This window comes from Furipterus horrens, unplaced genomic scaffold (genome assembly GCF_987537825.1).
Source record: "Furipterus horrens unplaced genomic scaffold, mFurHor1.1.pri manual_scaffold_3, whole genome shotgun sequence".
Lineage (NCBI taxonomy): Eukaryota > Metazoa > Chordata > Mammalia > Chiroptera > Furipteridae > Furipterus > Furipterus horrens.
Genome location: NW_028327173.1, coordinates 169,582,584 through 169,607,123, shown reverse-complemented (window position 1 = coordinate 169,607,123; position 24,540 = coordinate 169,582,584). Strand labels below are relative to the sequence as shown.

The following is a 24,540-nucleotide window of genomic DNA, read 5'->3' as shown; positions in this document are numbered from 1 at the left end:
ATCTGATTTACCATAATAGCCTTTTAACTGGTCTTGCTTCCACTCATTCTCCCCTATGATTCATTATCTGTAAAGCAACCAGAATAATCTTATCAAAACATAAATCAGTTCTCCTCATCCTCCTGTTTAAAAACAGCTTTTAGTTTCATTGATATTTTCTCTTGCCTTTCTAGTTTCTATTTCATTTATTTCAGTCTAATCTTTGCTGGTTTTTAATCATGTTTTACTTGAGATCCTCAGACATTATTCATCTTATAGCTAACATTAAAAACAAACAAACCTAAAATATCAAGGGATGACAAAGATATACAAGGCCTGTCCAGAAGGTATCCAGCCATGTAATATGAAAAATAGACATTTATTGAAGAAGATACAAGAAACATTGTACAAAGAACAATGACACCTTAGTCCCCATTAAATTATACACCTTGGGACCTCACACAATCCTCTCAGCATTCCTTCTACTCTTCAAAACACTGCAAAGTCTTTTGTTGGAATTGCCACCAGCTGCCCTGTTGTCTTTTCCTGAATCTCATCGATGGTCTGGAATCTTTTCCCTTTTAGTTTTGGGAAAAGCCTTAGTCTCAGGGAGCCAAATCTGGACTGTTGAGGGGCAGTCACCTGGGTCATTTGATGTTTGCGCTTAATGCATGAGTGGGCACATTGTTGTGATAAAACTGCCAACCAGCTGCTCATAGCTGCTGTCATTTTAATTGTAGTGCATCTTTCAACTGATGAAGAACATTGAGGTAGTGCTCCTTACTAATTGTTTGGTCTGGAGGGGTGTACTCATGATGGACAACACCTTTCCTATCAAAAAGCACAGTTAATGTAGTATAGATCTTGTTGTGACTTTGCTGCACCTTCTTTGGGCATGGAGATCCAGGCAACTTCCCTTGGGACGACTGGGCCTTCATTTCTGAATTGTAGCCTTAGACCCACGATTCATCTCTGGTTATGACCTTCTTGAGGAACTCTGGTTCATTAGTAGCAGCTTCAATCAAGTCAATTAGCAACTATAGCACAATGTTCCTTCTGCTCTGGTCACAGAAGCTGCAGAATTGTCATGATACCATTCATGCCAAGATCCTGCTTCAAAATCTCAGACACAGTAGTTTTTGGAATCCCCAGATTAGCTCCTAGTTCTTGCACTCAGTCACTGATCTTTGTTGATTGCAGCTTGTACATGTTCAACATTCTCAGATGTTCTGCTTGTTGCTGGCCTTCCAGAATGTGAATCACTTTTCAACAGATTCTTGACCATCTTTGAAGTGTACCACACTTTTATTTGCATTTCACTCATTGCATCCTCCCTGAAAGCCTTCTGAATCACCTGCAGAGGAATGTCCAAACTTGACACAAAATTTGATTCATTGCTTTGCTTGCTCAATCATTTTCAATGAGACCGCCACACAGACAACATGCTCACTCAAGGGCACCTACTGCCCCACTGACTAGTACAGTGAAGTCGACATTGTTCATGCATGCGCATTCCAATCCACTCCCCTGGCTGTTGGGTTACATAGATCTCATGCAAACTGTTCTCATTATATTAACAATGCCTGGACTTTGTCCGGACAGACCTTGGTATATTGTCTAGAGCTTTCAGTGGGATCTCATTGTAATTAGGATTAAATACAGCCCCTCATTATGGTTTGAAAGGTTGCCATGCTGGTTCTAGGATAGATATTTAAAAAGAAAGATCCTAAAATATACTGAGCGGTTTAAACAAATTAAGACTTTATTTTTCTCTCACACAGGAGTAGAAAGGAAGATAGTCCGAGGTTGTCAGGGCAGCTCTGCCAAACTCAGCATGGAGTTCATCTATAGCTCCAAAGTGTGTGTCCATTACATCTGCATCACAGCTAGCCAGAAAGAGGGAAGGAAAAGGGGAAACTCTGCTCTTCCTCCTTAAGGGTATAGCCAGAGATTTCCCTTTCCACTTGTGCTTACATTCTCACTGTCCAGAACCTGGTCACAAGGTAAATCTGGTGTAAGGAAGCCTGGGAAATGTAGTCTTTAGCTAAGTTGACAAATGCCCACTCACAATTTTATTATTGTGGAAGTAGGAAAGAATGAATGTTGAGGACCACTCATAGTCTCTGCTCTAGCCTATGTCATGTCATCCCTCGACCTCTCCAGACTCATCTCCTCCTCCCCTCTCCCTTGCTCTTGGTGCTCCAGACATACTATCCTTCTCGCTCATTCCTTCCTTAGTCCTCAAGGCTTTTGTACCTGTGCTATCCTATATCTGTAATGCTCTTTCCTAGGTCTTTACATGATTGGCTCCTTCTGATCATTTGGATATCAACTCAAGTCTCTTAAATCTTCTGAGAGGCATTCATCTACCCTTCCCTCACAGGCAAAGTAACCATCTCCTTATCACTGTCTAACCCACGGCATTTAATTTATAATGCTTATCATTTACTTATTACTACGTTTTTGCTGGTGCTTAAATTCTCATTTACTTACCTGGTTATTATCTGTATATCCCAATCAGATATTAAGTACCATGAGAGCAGAAATGTTGTCTAACTTTTTCTCTGTTGGATCCCCAGCACTTAAATGCTACCTCGGATAAAGCAAGTATTCAACAACTATTTGTTGAACAGATTAAGTGATTTATCAAAAATTTCTCATTTTATAACTGGTAAAGCTAAGGCCCAAAGAAAGTAAATGCACACAATGCAATATATAGGTGATGTATCACAGAATTGTATGCTTGAGATCTATATAATTTTATTAACCGATGTCACCCTAAAAAATGTAATAAAATTAAAAAAAAAAAATTAAAAGAAAGTAAATGGCTTGCCTGAAGTTCTGTAACTAGGTAGTAGATTCTCAAGTCAGTGCTTTTCTTGCACACCCTCTTTCATTCAGCCCCTCATTAGTCTTCTATTATCTTGCCCCTCAGTAATCATTGCTCTGAACTCCTACAGCATCAGACTTTAACATCCACTTGGTTTGTATTCTATGCTACTTTGTATTGGTATTTACCTTTCTTATGTTTGTCTTATCTTCCCAAGCAAGCTGCAACCCCCTTGGAAATCCCAACCTTCTAACACACAGAGTACATAGGCCCTGAGTAGGTATTCTATAAAAGAGACTAAAGTTGCTTTATTCAGTAAAGGGAAACTCACAATCCTTACAACTTTCCTCTTGTCCTATTACTGCAGATAGGGTTGGATTCTGGAAGACTAGATTTGGGTGAGAGGTAATTTCTGTGTACCCCCAACTAAGCACATGGCCCAGACTGTCTTACCGGCAGTTGGAATCTTACGCGCTTCATCAAAATTATGCAGAGGAGCCGCTCTGGGTATAATGGGTGGATTCTGAAAGGTAATCCTTGCTTTTGGTGGTATCAGTCCTCGTTCTAACATACTTAAAACCCCTAAAAAGGAAGGTTAGAAGAATATGAGTTTAACTTGAAGCATTTCCCCAAAGTTACACTCTATAAATTTCACAAGCATAACTTACTCAATTCATCATCGTATTTATGAGCATAGATTGAGTGCCTTAATTCTTTGCATGAAAAAAATAGCTACTGTACCTGTATATTTAAGTCTAAAGTTCTAATCCAAGAAAAATATGGCATTTCCAATAACAGTAATATGAAATAAACTTGTGCTAAGATTATTTCATTTTAAGGTAGAAATATAATTTCAAAGCAAACTAAAACTTCCTCATATCTGTATTTCCAATTATTGATAATATTGTTATTCCTTTTAAAATTAAGAGAAATCAGATACATAGTCTTAACTAAAGGGATCTTTTGTTTCGAAAAAAGGAAAATATGTGTGCTTGAAACAATGCTTCTGTTGTTATAATGTCATATTTTATAAAAGTTATTTTTAGACGTTTTTCATATCACCAGAAGATGTGAAAGCCTCAATATGTTATTTTAGTGTAACTGGCAACATGGTTAGTATTAATGCAACTAATTTACAATTCCTAGAACTCATACTGTGTCAGCTTGGCTGGTGCCAAAGCTTTGTAAGGACAAGAGACATTGTTAAATATATAAATAAATAAAGAATAAATCAATGAATAAATGAATAATTGAACAAAGCCTGTTGTCAGGAGCAAAACTTTCATTAAGGTAGATCTATTGTATTGAGACCAGAAACCCAGAAACTCGGGGAGTACTAGACAGAAACTTATGATAGGGCTTTAGCTTCTTGTTGCTTTCACATAAGAAGAAATGTAAAAAACTCTGGGTCTCAATGAAATCCTGGTATACAAACTGTACCAAGCTGGACTAAAATGAAGAAGTTGGTACACATTCTAAGAGGGATAAATATTGCTTCCATTTGCCTTATGACCACTAATAACTATGTTAAATTATTATTAAGGGTGTTAAAGTCTAGAGTTATAGGAATTCAGAAAAAATGACTACTGTGGTACTGGAGGGCTAAGGATGATGTCACTTGTAAAACAATGATTCCAAAGAAATATTCAGTTTATTTACCACAGAATCATTTGGGGAGGGGGGAGAGTTCTTATTACAAATGGAGATTCCTGGGCACACTCCCAGACCTATCCAAATTTCTGCAGTCAGGGCCTGCCTTACTGAATATGTGCCCTGAAGTTTGAGAACCACTAAGAATCGAGGCTCAGTAGCCTCAATTTTAAATAAGCATTCCAGGTCCATCTTTTGTACTCTTAAGAACTGCTGATCCAGAGTACAACTCTTCACCCCTTTTTGAAATTAGTAGTATTGCTTTAAACTATTTAGACTAATGCTTTGTTCTCACAAATATCTTCCACCTATAAATATCAAATCTCACTTCCAAGAACTATGCCTGTTTTTTCAGATGTGAAAAGCAGAGCTCCTTCTCATTCAATGTATTTTTATTACAAGAGGGAGTTTCATTCTCTGAAAATCCCAGAGAATATAAGCATGATTTTAACCCTTGCTTTAGTATAGATTGAAGCAATTCACTTAATTTTAGACAAACACATGTGTGTATGTACCATTGGAAAGAAAATGTTAGGACTATGGAATAAGGAAGAGAGACTAGTAGACAGCTTTTCATTAAAATGCTGGGATCTCTAGAGATTATCTGACCATTGGTTTTGATTAATCTATTTTATAATTCTGTAGAGTTTAAGGTTAATTTATAGAAAACTGAAAGCAATGCAAATAATTCTTGTTTATACACATGCCTATAAATCCTGTCACAGTAGAGGAACAATTCTTCCCTCAACCCCCAAAAGTCAGTCGTACATCTATTTGCAAATTTATTTCAGTATTCTTGATTTATAAATGTGTCTTTATTATTATTATTATTTGAATCAATTGTAACATCTTACTGGTTTCCTCAATCAAGGAGTTAAATAACATCTTTGATTTCATTTTATATTTGTATGAGAGTCATGGTTCTATTTAAAAAAAAAACCAAACTTTAACAACTTTGGAGATCCCAACAAGATAAGCGAAAGATTCATCTGAAATTGCCAGAAATGGTGCAGCCCATACAGAACAAGCCCAGGCACATATTTTTCTTGGCTTCCACAGGTGAATTCAAAGCGGAAATAGAACTTTGTTGACTCTGTTTTTCTAATTTAAATTCTCTTCCTTAATAATCTTTTGTTTTGTTTTTATTTTTGGTTCATTTATGGCTGATAAATTATTCCTGTTGTTAGCTAAAATGACTTCAAATTTGGTGATTTCAGTAAATAGATTAATGTTTTATAGAGATCTATTCTCTGTTGAGTAAGAAACAATGGAGAACATAGTTTGATAGTCTTCTGTTTGTCTATTTGTGTATTGTGAGCTCAAATCAATTAGGAATGTCATGCCCACAAGAAAGGAGAATAACTAATAATCTGGACCATTAAGTTTTTGTTTTTCCATGTTTATTTTTCATCTGAGGCTGAAATTGTAGAACAGAAGTGATAAGCTTTCTCTGTATCTGTATGTCTATGTATCAATAATTCAGAAAGGCCTTTATCTCTCACTGTGAATGTAGAATGTTTTCCCGTCTCCAACTGGTATTAATAAATTAGATTGTAAAATCTCTTAAATCAAAGGAGCTCTGTTCTGATTGGCTTATATAGAGAAATAATACTTATATAAGTTGAGTGTTACTAAAATTCCAAGAAAATAAGGAAATAAAATTTTTCATATTTTAAATGTGCCCTCCTTCACTTCCCAAACTCAGAAACTCTCATCAAGTCTCTTTACTTTTAATGACAATATAGTTGTTTGCATAGTGTCAGTAAGAACATGTTCTTTTACTATTGATATAATTGAAAAAAATTGGAAATTAATATTTAAGAATGATGCTTATTAATTAGGTTAACTAAGGTTGACTTTATAGTGCCAATGCTTATAAAGCCCTCTCAGAAAAACTGTCCAGGTACAAAGTTTACAGGTGAGAAAGGTCACTTCCTGGCAGACCCAAGAATATTAGGATATTTGGATTACCTCCAGAAGAAAGAAATTTACCCAAATTTATAGGTCCTACAGTTGAAATCCAGTGGGCAGAGTTTCTTGGGCTGGATTTCTAGCCTTTGGATAGTAAATAATAGAGGTTTTTAAAGTTCTATCTGAGATTCCTTATGAAGACTCAGCAGAGCAAATTTAAAATGGCCTAGATGGTGAATTAACATTCCTGCTACTCCTATGTAAATAATCAGGCCAAACCTAATGAGACTAACCTTAGTTTGTAATTTTTTTTAGATCATTTTGGTCATAGTGGGAGAAGATTGTAAGAAAAATATTTTTTAAAATTTTGGAATAAGCAAAAGAGATTACTGGATGACTTTTGAATGGAATGCTGGAACTGCCAGGGGTTTTCTAAACCTAGTCTCTGAATAGACTATTTTATAACTTTGTAGAGATTAAGGCTAACTTTAAAAGAACTGATAATAATGCAAATAATTCTATCTATAGACATAAAAATAAATTCTGTCTGGTGTAGGAACACTCCTCCTTCCCATGAAAAAGTCAGTTTTGCATCCATTTGTGAATTTATTTTAACATTCCAGATCTACAAATACGTGTTCTCTGGATTCTCCACACTCACGTGTGGTGGGTAAAAATTCAGGAGGGATATTTCAGGAGCAAGGAGCCCCAGCCCCACACCAGGGCCCCCAGCCCAGGGTTCCAGTGCCAGGAAGATAAATCCCCACAACTTCTGGCTGCAAAAACCAGTGGGGATTGAGTTGGTGGAAAAAACTGCTGAAACCCCAAGCAGTTCCTCTTAAAAAAACTCCCACACAGACTCACCTGCTCAGACTCACTCCCTCTGAGCTCCAGCACCAGGGTAGTGGCTTGAAAGGCACCGGTCACATACAGAGAGAAACTGAAGTGTCTGGCATCAAAGTGAGCAGAGGCCATTGTCCCTTTTCTAAACACTGCCCCAACAAAGTCAGCAAGCTGGTGCCATATCTGAGACTATATCAACCTAGCTAACATTGTTTGACCTGCCTTGGAGACCCCCAGAGACTCTGCCCCACCCAACTTAGGGGCCCATGCAAGCTGCTTTTCCATATGAATGGCTGGTCTTGGCTCATGCTTCACAACTTCCTAAATCCTATCAAACAAACAACAGCTGGCCTCAGTGAGCCCCAAGCTTGGCACTAGCAGCAGCCAGCTTAGATTCACAGCTTGCCTTCCCCTGGGGATCTCCAAGCCCAGCACAAGTAGCAGCCATCTCAGATTACATTATAGCTCAGGCAGGGTGCCCAGGGCAAAACACAGGTTGGGGCTGATTTTGGCCTGCACCACCCAGGAAACCCCAGGGCCAGCGCACTCAGCGTACAGCTATAGACCATGTCAGAGCACCACTGCTGTGTCCCAGCACACTGATCCTCCATGGAGGGCAGAGATTGGTGGTCAGTGGTCACAGCCAGTCCTTACAGCTGACTGGCCTGGATAAATTTCTCCCATGGCTCAACTACAAGAGAAGGGTGTACTCAGCTCACACAAAGAGTGCACCTAGAGTACCCAGCTTGGGTGATAGGGGAGGCTGTGCCACTGTACCATACAGGACACCTACTACATTAGGCCACACTACCAAGACACAGAGTCAAAGCAACTCTACCTAATACACAGAAACAAACACAGGGAGTCTGTCAAAACAAGGAGACAAAGAAACATGGCCCAAATGAAAGAACACATCAAAACTCTAGAAAAAGAGCTAAATGAAAATGGAGGTAAGCAATCTATCAGACACAGAGTTCAAAACACTGCTTATAAGAATGCTCAAGGAACTTAGTGAGGATCTCAACAGCATAAAAAAGATCCAGTCAAAAATGAAGGATACACTAATTGAAGTAAAGAACAATTTACAGGGAAATAATAGTAGAGTGGATGAAACCGAGAATGAAATCAATGATTTGGAACATAAGGAACCGACCAAACAAACAAACAAAAACACAACCAATCAGAACAAGAAGGAGAAAAAGAATCCCTTTCCCTAAAACGAGAATAGTATAAGCAACCTCTGAGACAATTTCAAGAGGTCCAATGTTCGAATCATAGGGGTGCCAGAAGAAGAGGAGAAAGAGCAAGAAATTGGAAATCTATCTGACAAAAATAGTAAAAGACAACTTCCCTAATTTGGTGAAGGAAATACAGTATTCCCTCACTTATCACAGGTATTATGTTCTAGACCCCTCCTCCCCACGAAGTAGAAACCTTACATTTATTCTACACTCTTAAACCTACGTAACTTTAACAACGTAAGTATACATTACCACAAAATCCTGCAATATAGCAAAAAAGATGCAAAAAATAATTAAATATAATATTTAAAAAATCCCGCGATACAGTGAGGCTGTGATAATGAACCACAATATAGAGAAGGACTACTGTAGACATATAAGTCCAGTCTCATACAAGCTGGATGCAAAGAGGCGCACTCCAAGACACATCATAATTAAAATGTCAAAGGGTAAGGATAAAGAGAGAATCTTAAAAGCAGCAGGAGAAAAGTTAGTTACCTACAGGGGAGCTCCTATAAGACTGTTGGCTGCTTTCTCAAAAGAAACTTTGTAGGCTAGAAGGGATTGGCAAGAAATATTCAAAGTCATGAAAAGCAGGGACCTACAGCCAAGATCCCTTTACCCAGCAAAACTGTCATTTAGAGTCAAAGGGCAGATAAAGAGCTTCCTAGACAAGACAAAATTAAAGGAGTTCATAATCACCAAACTATTATTAAATGAAATATCAAATAGACCCACTTAAGAAAAAGATAAAAATCATGAACAATAAAATGGCAAAAAATACAAATCCATCAACAGTTGAGTCTAAAAAGCAAACTAAGCAAATGAGAAGAAGAGACAGAATCATGGATACAGAGAGCATTTTGATGGTTGCTAGATGGGAAGAGGGTGGGGAAGAATAAGTGAAGAGGTGAAGAGATTAAGAAGTACAAATAGGTAGTTACGAATAGCCTTGGGGATGTAAAGTACAGTATAGGAAATGGAGTAGCCAAAGAACTTGTACATGTGACCCATGGACATGAACAATGGTACAGGGATTGCCTGAGGGAGTCAGGGGTGCTGGGTGGAGGGGGGGCCAAACTGGGAAAAATCAAGACAACTGTAATAGCATAATCAATACAATATAGTTTTAAAAAAAGGTTAGGGGGACTCTAGTGATCTCATCAGTCCAACCTTCTCAGGTCAGAGCGAGGACTGGACTTATCTGAGATCACTAAGGAGAATTAATTGCTGAGTCAGAATTCAAACTCAGGGCCCCCAACCTCACCTCAATGCTCCTTCCTTTAGATTCCTGGACACATAAAATGGTTATTGAATCACTAACCTCTTCTGGCATCATCTTGTAAGACCGGTATGGGGGTGAAAGAGGGATTCGTGCGACGAGAAGCTGGCAGAACTGTGAGGTTGGTTATGGTGGACCCTTTTATTAACTTCTGAACCTTCACCTAGATGGTCAAAAATTTGTTTTCAGCAGACATTTTTGCTTTTAAAATGAACAGTTTTCTTCTTGTAAACAATAAATAAGATTATGAATGGTTTCATTAAGTTTTAATAAAGTAGCAATATTGGCTCCAATTTTATTGCTCATGAGTACCCTGTGCTATTGTCTACTGTCAGGAGTTTATGTAATTTAAAATAGTTAATTAAATCCAATTAACATGTTGTGTTTTCCACTATGCAAAGTCAGTATAGTAGTTAATAAAGGAACATTAAGATTTTGTTCAATTTTAATGACTACAATATAAAAGTGCTAAATCTTGGCAGAAGAAATTTTGAATAAAGCAAAATTTTATACAAGCAAATTTCCCAGGAAATACATATTAGAGTTTTGAGGATTAAAAAAAAAGAACCTTGGGAGAATTTAAAAATAAATATATCAGTCAAATTCAGATGTTAAAGATGAACTTTGCGTAAACACTTGCAGGTCTCAGGTCTCAGATATGGTTATAGACTTGATGTCTAGATCAGTTATAATAGATGGTTACTTTTCCTAGTCATAAAATGCTTTTATCGTAGTTATGAAATGTGAATTGTTCCTATTAAATGGTGTCTAGACTTTAAAGATTATATGTGTTGCATATAAATCATGTTTAATTTATAGCCCAATAACAATATTTTTACCTTTATTATAGGAGGTTATGAACTACCTGGGCCCTCTCAGTAGGGAAAATACAACCATTTGATATATCTAGACCGATTTAAATTTTCAAATATTTTTCCAAACATTAATTAATTTTCATAGCTTCCTACGGAACTAGGTAATGGTTTGTTATTTAACCAGTAAAGAACCAAGACAGAAAGTTTAGTAGGTTTGTTTCAGGCCACACAATGTATTAGATATACACACTTAAAAATATGCTATATATACACTAGATATACACACTTAAAATCGCACAATTTTAAGATTAATCTGATTTTACATTAGTAAATTTGCCATTGGATTCTAATGTACTGCACCTTATTGCTCATCAAGGTCATGGTGACCTTAAGGAAAAAGGAAGGGAAAGTTTCATCAAGACCAAGGGAAGAAAATCACTTTACAAAATAAGTATCTGTTGGCTGAGAAATATCTACGTGGACAAAGTTGTCAGGGACCTCCTGCCAGGATGTGGGACTTAAGGGAAACTCTTAAGAAGCTACCATCCCATGAACACCCAACCCTTTCATGACGTTTGGTGAGGGTAGTTTTAAAATGACTATAAATAGGATTTTTTACAGGAAAGAGAAGACTGCAAGTGCAATCTGTTTCCTTCCAGGTGAGTTTGGAGGAGAAAGGGAAGTGCTACGAGCCTCGTCTTCACAAGAGAAGCTCATGATGTTATCCTGGAACTTGGGTCCTGCTGATCCATTCTGGTCTCTTCCTCATCGTCAGCTCATCTCTTCACACCTCACCTCCAGCCATGAGTAGCTCCTACGGTCTCCTAATCAGCGAGACTGAGATAATTACTCAATGTACTGTACCCCAGGCATGCCACATACAGAGCTGAGGATATTCTGCATCAAAAACGGCCGGTCCCCACGTCTCTGATTGATAGGAGGACCAGGGAGGCAAAGGTAAATTGGAGGAAGAAAGATTCACCTTAAATAAAATTGTCAAGTGCTGTGAAGATGAAAAATATGGGTTTGACAGTTTCAGGGCACACAACACAATTTATCTGGATTTTCTGAAAGCCTTTAACAAAGTACACTTGACAACCTGCTCTTGAAAGCTGGAGTGGCAGGATCCAACATAAACACCACATAAATTACAACATGAAGGACAGGACAGAAGGCAGATGATATTCAGATTCTGTCAGGCAGTCAGCGCAGTCATAATGCTTGTTTCTTTAATTCTTCAAATTGCATCAGTCTCAACAATGTAAAAGCCAAACCCAATGGCTATCTATGCAGAAAAGGCAGTAAGGTGTGTGTGTGTGTGTGTGTGTGTGTGTGCGCGCGCGTGCGCACGTGTGCATGTGTGCACGCGTCTGGGCATGGAGGGGAAGTGACATCTTGGCAAGTTTATAGAAATAAATCCTGCAGGCAGTGTCACTGGATGTGAAACCTCAACTTGCTCTCCTGTCCCATTCCCATGGTTAAAATAACCATTTCTGAATACGCTTGGATGGAAGGAGAAGGAATGTAACAACCTTCAGCATTTACGGAGCACTTACTATATCACACTAACTTTAATACAATAAGCATTAAATTTCATGAGCAATTGAAAAGCTTAGGGCTGTGGGAGTGCAGAAGAGGGAGTAATTAACTCAGCCTGCTGGTATGGCACAAGGCTTTGCAGTGACTCTCAACCCTGGCGGTATGTTAGAATTACTCAGGGAGCTTTTTAAAAATACTGCTGCCGGGGCCCTAATCCTGGGCCATTAAATCCGAATAGCTGGGCTGGAGCCTGGACTTTGGTACAGTAGTCCCTCTCTATATCGCTGTTCACTTATCGCGGCCTCACTATATTGCAGGATTTTTAAAAATATTATATTTAATTATTTATCACGGATTTTTCGCTATATTGCGGGATTTTGTGGTAATGTATATGTATGTTGTTAAAGTTACATAGGGTTAAGAGTGTAGAATATGTTTAAGAACATAAGTAGTGTTTATAAAAGTGTGGAAAAGGTTAATAAGGGAGTGGAAAAGGTTAATAAGGGGCTGGGAATGGTTTATAAGTGTGTGAGAGGGTTTATAAAGCCTTAAAATACATATAAATACTAAAATAAATGTAAGGTTCCTACTTCACGGATTTTCACCTATCGCTGGGGGGGGGGGGTGAGGTGGGGTCTGGAATGTAATACCTGCAAAAAGTGAGGGAATACTGTATTTTTATAAAGCTCCCAGGTGATTCTGATGTGTTACCAAGGTTGAGATGTACTGCAGCAACTGATATTTAAATTGCACCTTAAAAGAAGCATTGAATTGTGTCATGTGGAGAAGAGGGTACAATTATAGGTAGAAAGAATGGTGGAGACAAAGTGAAGAAGCATACAAATACAGAGAGATTTCGTCGAAGGTGAGGATCTCTATGTGGCTGGAGTATGTTGTGTATAACAGGAGGGTGGGTTGGGGGATGAGATTGGAGAGACAGGTTGAGATTAATGAAAATTAAAGACACCAGCTTTATGAGTGTGATGATTGCCTAAGAGAAGTAGAATATCATCTCCTTCTGGCTGCTCCTTAATGCCATGCTTTATATTTTATGCTGGAATCATGCTTTGGAGTTTGTATAATATGGAATATCATATTATAAAAGAATCATATTTTAAACAGAACATTGTCTCTTATATCTGGCACTTTATTACTATTTCTAAAACTATAATTCAGAACTCTATCATTTTATGCCTAAACCTTATACAATAGCTTAACATTTTTTCAATATTTAAAAAACACAGAAAATCTTAAAGAAGAAAACAGCAATTACATTCCTGTCAGCCAGAATGAATCATTGTTAATATCTTGGTGTATTTGTTTCCAGTGTTTTGAAATAGAAAAACCATTTTATTTATTATTCTGGTAGTAATGATATATGTTCATTATAAAGATTCCAAATAATGCAGCAAAACACAAAGATAAAAGTTTAAGAACCCATGCCAAATAGCATTGGGTGACCCATTATACCCGACATCTCTGGAATGATTTATATATTGTTTTATAAAATATAGGATTTATATTACATTATTAAACTTAATTTGACATGAATTTAATAGGAGGGAAAATGGCTGAATTAAACCCAACAAATTATTAAACCTCAAATAAATACTTCTTTACCACAAGATTCCTGCGTGTTAAAAAAATTCCTCTGCAAGGGCTGGCCAATTTTTTCATTAAGGGCCAGATAGTAAATATTTTAGGTTGTTCAGGTCTGTTGTGATAGCTGGAAAGTAGCATAAGCAATATGTAAGTAAAAGGGTGAAGCTGTGTTCCAATAAAGCTTTACTTGTAAAATCAGATGGCCAGCTCTCAGCCAGCTCTCCCTGTTCCTTACTTACATACAGGTGCTTATGAAAGCATTTAGCCTTTTTTGTCGTATGGTTTTATTTTATTTTTTTAAGATTTTATTTATTTATTTTTAGAAAAGGAGGAAGGGACAAAGAGAGGAAAAGAAACATGTCAACGTGTGCTTGCCTCTTGCACGCCCCCAACTGGGGAGCTGGCCTACAACCCAGTCATGTGCCCTGACTCGGAATTGAACCAATGACCCTTTGCTTTGCAAGCCAGTGCTCAATCCACTGAGCCACACCAGCTAGGGAACATGTGATTTTATTTTAGATAACATATCCCAATTTCAAAAGATGAGAGCATGAGAACTCTGTTGCTAAACCCATTTCCTCTCCCTTGCCTCCCCGTTTTTTATTATATTATTAATTTTATTTTACAGTGTACAGATTTATAATATTCATATTGTTTTGAAACCATAATTGCTATGGTTGTTTAGTATTAGTTCTACATGTAAATGGATCCCATGCTCACCAACAGCCCTTTCGGCCTGTTTTCTCTGCGCTCGACTTCTTCATTTCGATTGATTTCTTCATTGCTTGACTTTGGTTATTAGCCATTTTTTTCCCAAGTGCTCATGGGCGTTTTACTTCTCTGAGCCCTTATACTTGGAGTTACACCCCGGGCCATCCTTTCTCTTCTCAAACTTTGTAGGTACTCCACCATTGTCTTCCACAAGGAGTATTATGAAATCTGATGCCTTATTTTTTATCCCTGGTAAGTGATTTTTCTTTCTGCTTGAATGTTTGAAGCATTCTTTGTCTTTGAAGTTCAGGTATTAGGAAACACCTTTATGTTAAATACTTTGAAGAGAATTTTCCTGGGATTCGTTGTTGGTTTTTTTTCACCTACGGATTTAGTTCTTTCTTCACTTCTGGAAAATTTTTCTTACATCATATCATTTGATACATCTTATCTTTCATTTGCTGAGTTTTCTGTTTTAGGGACACCAAGTGCCTTTGAATGAAGGTTCATCTTTGTCTGTCATATTGTGACACCTAACTATTCATTCTCTCCTGGTTCCTTTTAGACTATCATGAGTTTATCTGAGTGCCTGTCTATCCAGTTCCAGACTACGGTTCCAACTGTCCCCTGTGGCTAAATGTGGACATGTGACCAAATTCAGACCAATAAGATGTGAGCAGAAGAGGTAAGTGCGACCTCTGGGCCATCTCCTAAGAGTGCTTGCTCTATTTTTATCCTTCCTTTGGGCTGAAACATGGGTGTGGAAAGGAGTAAGCTTCAAACACTGGGATGAGAGTGTCTGTAACCACAGGAATAAGGAGATGATGCAGCAGCAAGTGAGCAGGGACCATATCTTGGGTAACTTCATGGAGCAGAGCTATCCTACCAGCCTTGGACTTCTTACCTGTGGACTATTTTGTGAGTGAGCACTAAACTAACCAATTTAAGGCATTATATATTTTTATTTCTTTCTTACAGCAGCTTAGCCTATAACAAACTAATATACATGTCTATAAGCTTTCAACTAATTTCCTTTACCTTTTCCCTCTGCATTTACTGTGTTTACAGTCTTTTTGCCATGGCAATATTTCAATACTTAGCAGCATTTGTTCTATTAATAATTTATTAATTCCATAAAGTATTTTGGCATTCAGTTTGTTGCCTTATGTCTGAAAACTCCCTTTTTATTTCATTCTGCTATTTTATCATCTCATGGTTGAGCTCTAGTTTTATTTAATTTATGGTCCTATCAAGCTGTGCTATAATGTGAAGAAATTGTGAGAAAATTCCTTTTGTTCCTTGAGTTATATCTTTTTCTAGGTTAGGCTTTGTCTTTTGCAGCCCATAATCCTCCCACCCTCCTCCCTTCCCTCTTTTTTGTTAGTTTTGGGTAAAATACTGACACTTATAAAATATATCCGTGTAGTGACCATATCATTTCTTTTCCCTTTGTACATACGTAGGTAGCTCTACCCAGACATTCTACTTGCTCTGATGTAGTATGTCCCCCCCCCCATTATCCAGTACCAGTGTGTTTTCTCTCCCATCGACACATGAGGACTGGTTAGTCTGGGTTTTATCCACCTTTTTGTTACCTGAGGGTGGGAGAAGCCTCTATTTTAGGATGTATACAGTCTTTGTTGAACTATGTAGGCTTTGTCCTGGCTAGGTGGCTCAGTTAGTTGGAGCATTGTCCCGTACAACAAAAAATGTTGTGGGTTCGATTCCTGGTCAGGGCACATACCGAGGTTGAGGGTTTGATTCCTCGTTGGCGTACATATCAGAGGCAACCAACCAATAGATGCTTCTCTTGCACATTGATGTTTCTTTCTCTCTCTCTAAAATCAATAAACATGTCCTTGGGGGAGAATTTAAAAAATTTTAAAAAATATATAGGCTTTCCTCTCTCTCCTGAGATTCTGATGAACATCCTTTATCAGGGTTCGCTCTACCTAATTAAAGATGAGGCCCTCCCTCCCTACCCCCATCCTCAGGGGCTTTGGAACATTTTGGGAAATCCTGAAGACTGCACCCTTCTCTTGAAGAAGCAGACACATTGCTTTCTAATTTCACCTGTTTCTCCCAAGTTCCTTTTTCAGAAGAGAAAAAAGATAATGATACCTGCTTGACTGTCTTCCCTCCAGATTTTGTAGTGTTTCTGAAAAATCCCGATGTTTTGGTAACTTACCAGTAGAGTTTCTGAGAGGTAGGAAGGGATTAGGCTTGAAGCTCTGCTGCACCCCTCTACTCTGCGCCAGAATCTTCTGCTTGGTAAATTAAAAAGATTGTACACAACCTACATGACCATAATTGGCCACCCTGCCCCAACCCTCCTCCTCTTATTATGGATGGGGAAACTAAAGGTCAGAAAGGGAAAATAGCTAGGGCATACATTTAATCTGCCTTTTAGCTCAGAGGCAGAACTAAAAATGCATGCACTGCTTCATGGCCCAGCTTTTTACTATATCTTCTTGCTTCCTCAGTTCTTGAAACTTTAGAGCCAAACACAGCTCAGATCACCAGCTCTGACCCTCTGTTCCCAGATTTAAAGCCCTACCACTCCATCCTCTTCCTCACTCATTTCGCGGGGCCATTTTACTTAGATACAGTAGGAGTCTCACTTTCTCTTAGACTAAGGTTTACTAGCATTCTTGCGAGAGAAGAAGAACTCCCTAGAAAGGCACCCGTAGCATCAGAGCAAGATTCCTGGGCTCAGAACACTGGATTTGAATCCTAGCTCTGTCATTTAATTGGCAATGTGCAGAGGGGATGTCAATGAACTTCTCTGAGTCTCAGTTTTATCTTCTGTAAAATAGGGATATTCTTATTCACGGGGCAGCTGAATTTTATGTAAAGGATTTGGTCTTGGGGGCATTTCAGAATTCTCAACTCACATAATTCAAGACGGCCGGACAAAGAATGGCAGGTATGGCAAAGACTGCTGGCTGACCTTTAATGTGTTACTCAGCCAGAAGCTACCTTTCCCAGCCTCCCTTCTGGCTTCATATGTCTTTGTGATGAGATTCTGGCCAGCAGTATAGGAATGGTAGTGATTCTACTGGTTGGAATACAGACATGATGGTGGGAGCATAGCAGCCACATTATATCATAAGATGGAAAACTTCCTGTTCAGGAGGACAGAGCAGTGGAAAGTGCACGAGACCTGACACAGGAGAGCTGCCACATCAGCCACAAATGATTTATGCCCAAACTGATGTGAGAGAACATGATTGTCATGTTTAACACTCTGTCATTTGTTATAGTTGCTGAACTCATATCCTAAATAATACAGGGTAGTTTTGTTTACTCAAGTAGTGCCTCTCTGTGGAAACTTCAGCATAAATATAGCTTAAGTTCACTCAAGACTGCAACAGCTGAGAATAAAAATAAAGTTTTGTTTCCTTTTTTAAATTTGGGTGATTTGAATTATGTCGAACTTTGTGTATGAAGCAGTAATTTATTATTATCTTACATCATGGTAGTTCAAATTTATATAATCCAATTTCACATAAGATTCAGAACCACTGATCTTGTGAGGAATTCATGAATTGATATATGGAGACGCACAACATAAACTTTTTTCTTATCAGAAGTTTTTCTTACATAAATATTTTATTGAAGTATAGCTTTCATTTTTGAAAAGGCATGAATCACAGGGTTATCGGTTGATATATTTTCACCAAGTGGACACTGTGAGGAACCAACACCCAGAATGAGTGGAGCACAGGACCTGCTGTTGCCCACTGTTATCACCAGCTGTTATTATTCTATTTTTGAACTTCACATAAATGGATTATTACAGTATGTATTTATTTTTGTATTTGACTTTTTTCTTTTAAAACTGGCGTGATATTTACTCATATTGTCGTGTATAGCAGTATGTTCATGTCATGGACTTTTAAGTGTTAATTTTGAGTTATAAATTATAGCTGTAACCAGTAAGACCTGAGCCTCTAACCTTCCACATTTTTCCATTGCTTATAGAGTTCTTTCTAGAATGTTCTGTGTCTCTCTCAGCTCTGGCTACTAAATTCCTGTCACCTTGTTACAACAAACTTAAGGGTAACCTCTAGAAAATTACCTCTGATCTCTTCTTCTTCTGACCTCCTACAGTTTTTTTTTGTACCTCTTATTACACTTATAGCACATATTTGTATAGCATTCTGAAGAAATTACATAATTCAGAACACATCTAATTCTATCTTATTATCTCATTTGAAGAATGTTTTAAAATATATAACCACTTAGTATTTATTGGGAAGGAGCAATTAACAAAGATATATTATTAGCAAATATTTTCCTTTTTGATAAAGGTATTACAGGGGCAAGAATAAATAATGGCGTATACCCTTGTGGTAATGGTGGAGTAGCCTATAACAGACTAATTCTCCTGAAGATAATTATAAACTTTGGATAAAATATGTAAAAACAAACCCCAACTATCTGAAGGTAGTGAGATAAATTGAAAATAGCCAGAAGCTAGAGAGGAGTTGCTCTTGAAAGAAGGGAACTGCAACATTTGAGATTTTTGTGTATGTGACTCCCATGAGATGCAAAGCACTTATCATTCAAGAAGAAAGGCACAGTCTTACTGTCTAGAGAAAAAGAGGGTGGAAAGTAGGGCTGTCATAAAGGCCCCAAATGAGAGGGAATCCCAGAAGGGAGAAAGCTGCAAGGCAGGGATCCAAAATGTGCAAAGAAATGCCACACAAATCCTTGGCTGACCTTTGAGCTATGCCTGTATGGACAGAGTCTAAGGAGCCCTGCAAAGATGCAACACTTAAAGATTTGAAAAAACTGGGCAGAGATTTTAGCTACTACTCACTAAGGCTAGTTTGGAATTTGAGTCTAACCAAATTAATTGCCTACCTGAACAAGAAACAACACATTAGGGAGCAAGGCAACAGAATTCAGAGTCTCTACAACACATCACTTATAATGTCCATAACAGTAAAAAGAACGATGTACACAAAGAAAAAGAAAAATGCCCACACAAGAGAAAGAGTCCTCAATAGAAGGTGATAGACAGGTTTATGGCAAAAGTTCTGGCGATGGTTTCACGCATGTATACTTATCTCCAAACTCATAAAATTGTACGCATTAAATATGTACAGCTTTTTGTATGTCAGTTATAGCTTTAAAAAGTAGTACACCCCCCCTCCCCCCGACTGGGTGCACAGTCAGTTGGAGCACTGTCCTGTACACCAAAGCATTGAGGGTTCAATCCTCGGTCAGGGCACATACCTAGCTCGCGGGTTCAATCCCTGGTCAGGGCACGTAATGTTGTTTGTCTGTCTGTTTGTTTGAAGAAAGAAACAGCCACCAGGATGACCCAGAGGGTATAATTAGCAGATAAAGACTTTAAAGCTGTGCCCTGGCCAGTGTGGCTCAGTTGGCTGGAGTGCTGTCCCATAAAACTAAGGATTGTGGGTTCAGTTGATGTTTCTCTTTCACATTGATGTTTCTTTCTCTCCTGTCCTCTTTCCCTTACTCTCTCTCTAAAAAAGCAATGAAAAAAAATGTCCTCAGGTGAGGATAAAAAAACCAAAAAACAAAATGACTTTAAAGATTTGATATGTATTTTAATGACCTTAAAGGAAAATATAATCATAATGAGTTAATTACCAGATGGAAAATATTGGTAGAGAAATGACAACTATAAGACATAAAACCAAATGGAATTTCTAGAACTAAAATGTAAAATATCTGAAATGAAAAGTTCATTGGATAAGCTTGACATTAGATTGGAGTGGGCAAAAGAAAGGGTGGTGAACTTGAAAAGAGATCAATAGACATTATCTAATATGAAGAACAGAAAGACAAATATTTTTAAAGGAACAGATCCTCAGTGACCTATGGGACAATATCATGCTGTATAATTTGTATGTAATTAAAGTCCCAGAATGAAAGAGAAATGTGGAGAAAACTGTTGAAAGAAATAATGACCAAAATGTCCCCCAATTTTCTGGAAAACATATATAGACCCTAAAAGCTCAATGAATCCCAAGAAGAATAAGCACAGAGAAAACCACACATGGACAGACCATAATCAATCCCCTGCAGGCCAAACACAAGGAGAAAAACTTGAAAGCAGCCAGAAGAAAATTGAAAAGACACATTTTACACAAGGAATCAATGATCAGAATGATGGCTGACTTCTCATCAGGAAAAATGGAGCTTTAAAGCATTGAATAGGAAAGAAACCCTGGCAACCTCAAATACTTTATAAAGGCAATATAAGGACTCTCTTTTTTCTTTTTTCTTTTTTGACAGAAGAAGACAATGTGTTATCAGCAGGCATGTGTTACAAGAAATGCTTAAAGGAAGTTCTTTAGGCTGAGAGAGAATGACAGAAGTTAGCCTTTCTGGTAAATGGAAAAGACTCGTATCTCTCTGGCAAATATAAAAGACTAAACTTTTCTTCTCTTAATTTCTCTCAGTGTACAATATACGTAAGTCACATGACAACAATAGCTAAAGGGTTGGGGGATAAATGAAAGTCAATGCAAGTTCCCTGCATTGTGTGTAAAACGGTGCAATATTAACCCCAAGGACACACTACCAAGGTAAGAATGCATATTGTAATCCCTAGAGCAATCACTAAAAATCATACACAGAGGTATACTTTAAAAGTCAATAAAACAGAATGTTAAAAATTATTTTAAATCCAATAACCCTGAGACAAGAATGAAAGGGATAAAGAGATGAGAAAAACAGAAAACAAGTGGGAAAATTGATGTTCTAATAAATCAAACTGTTCAATAGTTACATTAAATGGAAATGGACTAAGCACTCTAATTAAAAAGGAAAGATTATCAGTATTTTAAAAACAAGATAAAACTATTTGTTCTGTATAAGAGATTAATTTGAATTTTATTATTTTTAAAAATTTAAAAAGACTTTCTTTATTTATTTTCAGAGAGAGGGGAAAGGAGGGAGAAAGAGAGGGATAGAAACACCATTGTATGGTTGCCTCTCATGCACCTCCAACTGGGGACCTGGCCCCCAACCTAGGCATGTGCCCTGACTGGGAATCGAACCGGTGACCCTTTGGTTCGCAGGCTGGCACTCAATCCACTGAGCCACACCAGCCAGGGTGAATTTGAATTTTAAAAGCACAGGTAGAAGTCAAAACAAAAAGATTGATATACCACGTAAACAGTAAGCAAAAAAAAAAAAAAAAAAGAAAAGAATAAAAGAAGTAGTGGCTATATTAATATCAGACAAAGCAAACTTTAAGACAAGGAGTATTATTAAAGACAAAGAAAGAAAAAAGGGTCAATTAGCCAAGAAAACATATAAATCATGAACTGTAGTATACCTTTAATATTAACACAAAATACATGAAACAAAAATTAGCAAAACTAAAGGAAGAACTGCACAAAACTTCAATCAGAGTTGAAAAATTTTAAGTCCTCAGTAATTTGTATAATAAAATTTAAAAATCAATAAGGATATAAAAGATCTGAATATCACCATCAGCCACCTTGAACTAATTGATATTTATAGACCACTACAACCAACAGCTGTAGGATATACATTCTTTTCAAATGTACATGGAACATACACCAAAATAAATTATTTTCTGGACCATAAAATAGGTCTCAATTAACTTCAAAAGATTTTGATCTTACAAAGTATGTTCTCTGACTCTAATAAAATTAAATTAGAATTCAATAAGAATGAGGAAAGTAAAACTATTCCCAAATATTTGGGAATTAACACACTTCTAAACTCACTAAGAAATAAATCACTAGGGGAGTTTTGAATTAAGTGATAATGAAAACGCAATGTATCAAAATTTGTACGATGCAGCTACAACACTGCTTAGAGGGACATTTACCAGTCTAAATGTTTATATTAGAAAAGAAGAAAGTTCTAAAGTCTCTGATCTAAGATTCTAAAAGCTTTTTAAAAAGAAGAGTAAAATGAACTCAACATATGCAGAAGGAAGAGAATTAAAAAGAAAAGAGGAGAAATCATTGGAATAGAAAACAAATAATAGAGAAAATTAACAAGGCCAAAAATGGTTTTTGGAAAAGATCAATACAATTGATAAACCTCAGCAAGACTAATCAAGAAAAAGAGAAAGCATAAAAAACCAATATCAGAAATAAAGGGGTGGGGGAGGAAGAAGAGGAAGACGAGGAGGAAGTGGAAGAAGGAGGAGGAGGAGGGAGGGAGAAAGAGAAAAGGGACACACACGGTCACAGTTCTCAGAACTGGAAGTGGTCTTAGGCTGATAAAAAGGCTGGTTAGTAGCAGAAGTGACCAGGGATTGTGAACAGACTCAAAGAATGCAGTGAGTAGAGATGAGCGTGGAGGAGGCCCCAGAAGAAACATTATTTTGAACACAGAGAAGTCTGAGGTGTGAGCATCTGCACACCTCTCAAGCCTTGTGCAACACAGCACATTAAAAAAAATGGAGTTTGCTATGAGGCCCCAAAGCCCCCAAGAAAATATTAAATGCCAATAAAATGTGACTAAGGAAGGAAATATGTAATATCTTCTAAATTTTTTTCATTAAAAATAGTTGTATAAAATTCAGCACTTAAGCAACATCTAAAGATTTTATAATGTATGTCAGCATGTTAGAGACTCTGGTGGCCAAATGGTATAAAAATTAGTCTGACTCTCTTTAACTCTGTGTTTCCCAATTTTATGGAACCACAGAACTTTCCTTTCATGGAATAGCTATGAAATTCCAAGGAACCACTATTCTTTGGAATACATCATGGGCGAAAAAAACTGATAAAAAATTAATATGTAGCTAACAATTATAATTGCTATGATGTGTTAATACTAGACCATTCTGCAAAGTTAAAAGACAGGTGATAACTTGATTTTAGATAAAACTTTTCTTCAAATGAGCTTGAAACACACTGAACTCAGGATTTTTTGATGGATTCAGGCTGACAAATAGAAACCTAATTATTTCTTGTTGCTATTTTTCTCTTTATGCTTGATAGCATTTATTTGTACATTCCAATAAAAATTTTAAAATCCTGAAAAAGTAATGACTAGAGAATAATAAAGTACCAGCATTTCACCTATATATCTATTACATCTCAAAAAAGAAAAAAAAGACTGAGTTGACTACACTTGTGATTTTTGCATATTGGTGAATATTATACCACAGCACTACTCACACATTGTCACAAGAAATGAAAAGGAAAGCCACTGGATTACCTCTGCCTTCTATATAATTTTTCCTATGGAAACTTATAGCTATAAATTAAAAATCAATGCTCAGACAGAATCTACTGTCTCAACCTTCACTAGGGACCACATGAGAGGAAATGAGTTTAAATGGTAATCCTTTCAGTTAAGGTCTAAGAAAGACTTTGTGAATGGGCTTAACATTTATTATAATTATTTTTGCTCTTGCTCTTTATTCCTCTATTAAAAAACAGTGTGCTGGTCTCTAGGCATTTTTGTTTAAATACTGGCTAGGGTCACAAGTGAAATGAAGTTTGGTCCTCATTTACCTCATACCAGCAGTTGGGTTGGCACGCAGCTGCAGAGCTGCTGGGGCTCTTTTTATTTAATTTGGCATCCCTTCCTGAGCAGTATTGAGACTTCTACTTCAATGACTCCACTGGGCTTTGCCATAATTTCTATGTTGTATCAGTAAAGTCTGCAGAAGAGATGCCTAAGCAAACCTGAAAGGAGGCTAGAAGCACTTCTAGTTCAGGTATTTTTGTTTAAGTCAATGAAGGAATTAACCCCCAAATACAAATTAAATCCATTTTAGAAATACAACATGATTAATTTAGAAAGAAACTTATCTGTGAGGAATATTAGATCATCTTAATATTGTGTGTGTGTGTGTGCACGTGTGTGTGTTTGTCCTTTTTGCAGTTTCTCTTGGAATAATTTTTCTAAGTGCTGAATCAGGCTGTCATAAGAAAATACAAGTCCAACTGCATAGTTAACCACATATTTATGACATGACTTAATCATATATCTTAACCTCTACAGTCTTGTTTCTTATCTGTAAAATGGGGGTAATAATCTGACATGTTCGGAGTATTAAAACTGACCATGTAAAAGTCACTAGGACAGCATCAGGTACAGAGTGGGTACTCAACAAATGCTTTGTTAAATGCGTAAATGGAAAGTGAAAAACATTAACAC

The 24,540-nt window shown here is 37.2% G+C and overlaps 1 protein-coding gene across 1 annotated transcript in view; it reads right to left on the bottom strand.

Moving 5' to 3' along the window:
- Positions 1–1,848: 1,848 nt before the first annotated feature.
- Positions 1,849–24,540, bottom strand: part of LOC150016687 (IQ domain-containing protein H-like) — a 71,916-nt gene continuing 49,224 nt past the window's right edge. The window contains exons 5-7 of the mRNA XM_090268355.1: positions 9,779–9,899; positions 3,263–3,391; positions 1,849–1,865 (exon numbers count right to left, since the gene is read on the bottom strand). Coding sequence (XP_090124481.1) covers positions 1,849–1,865; positions 3,263–3,391; positions 9,779–9,899 — 267 coding nt within the window. The remainder of the gene's footprint in view (positions 1,866–3,262; positions 3,392–9,778; positions 9,900–24,540) is intronic.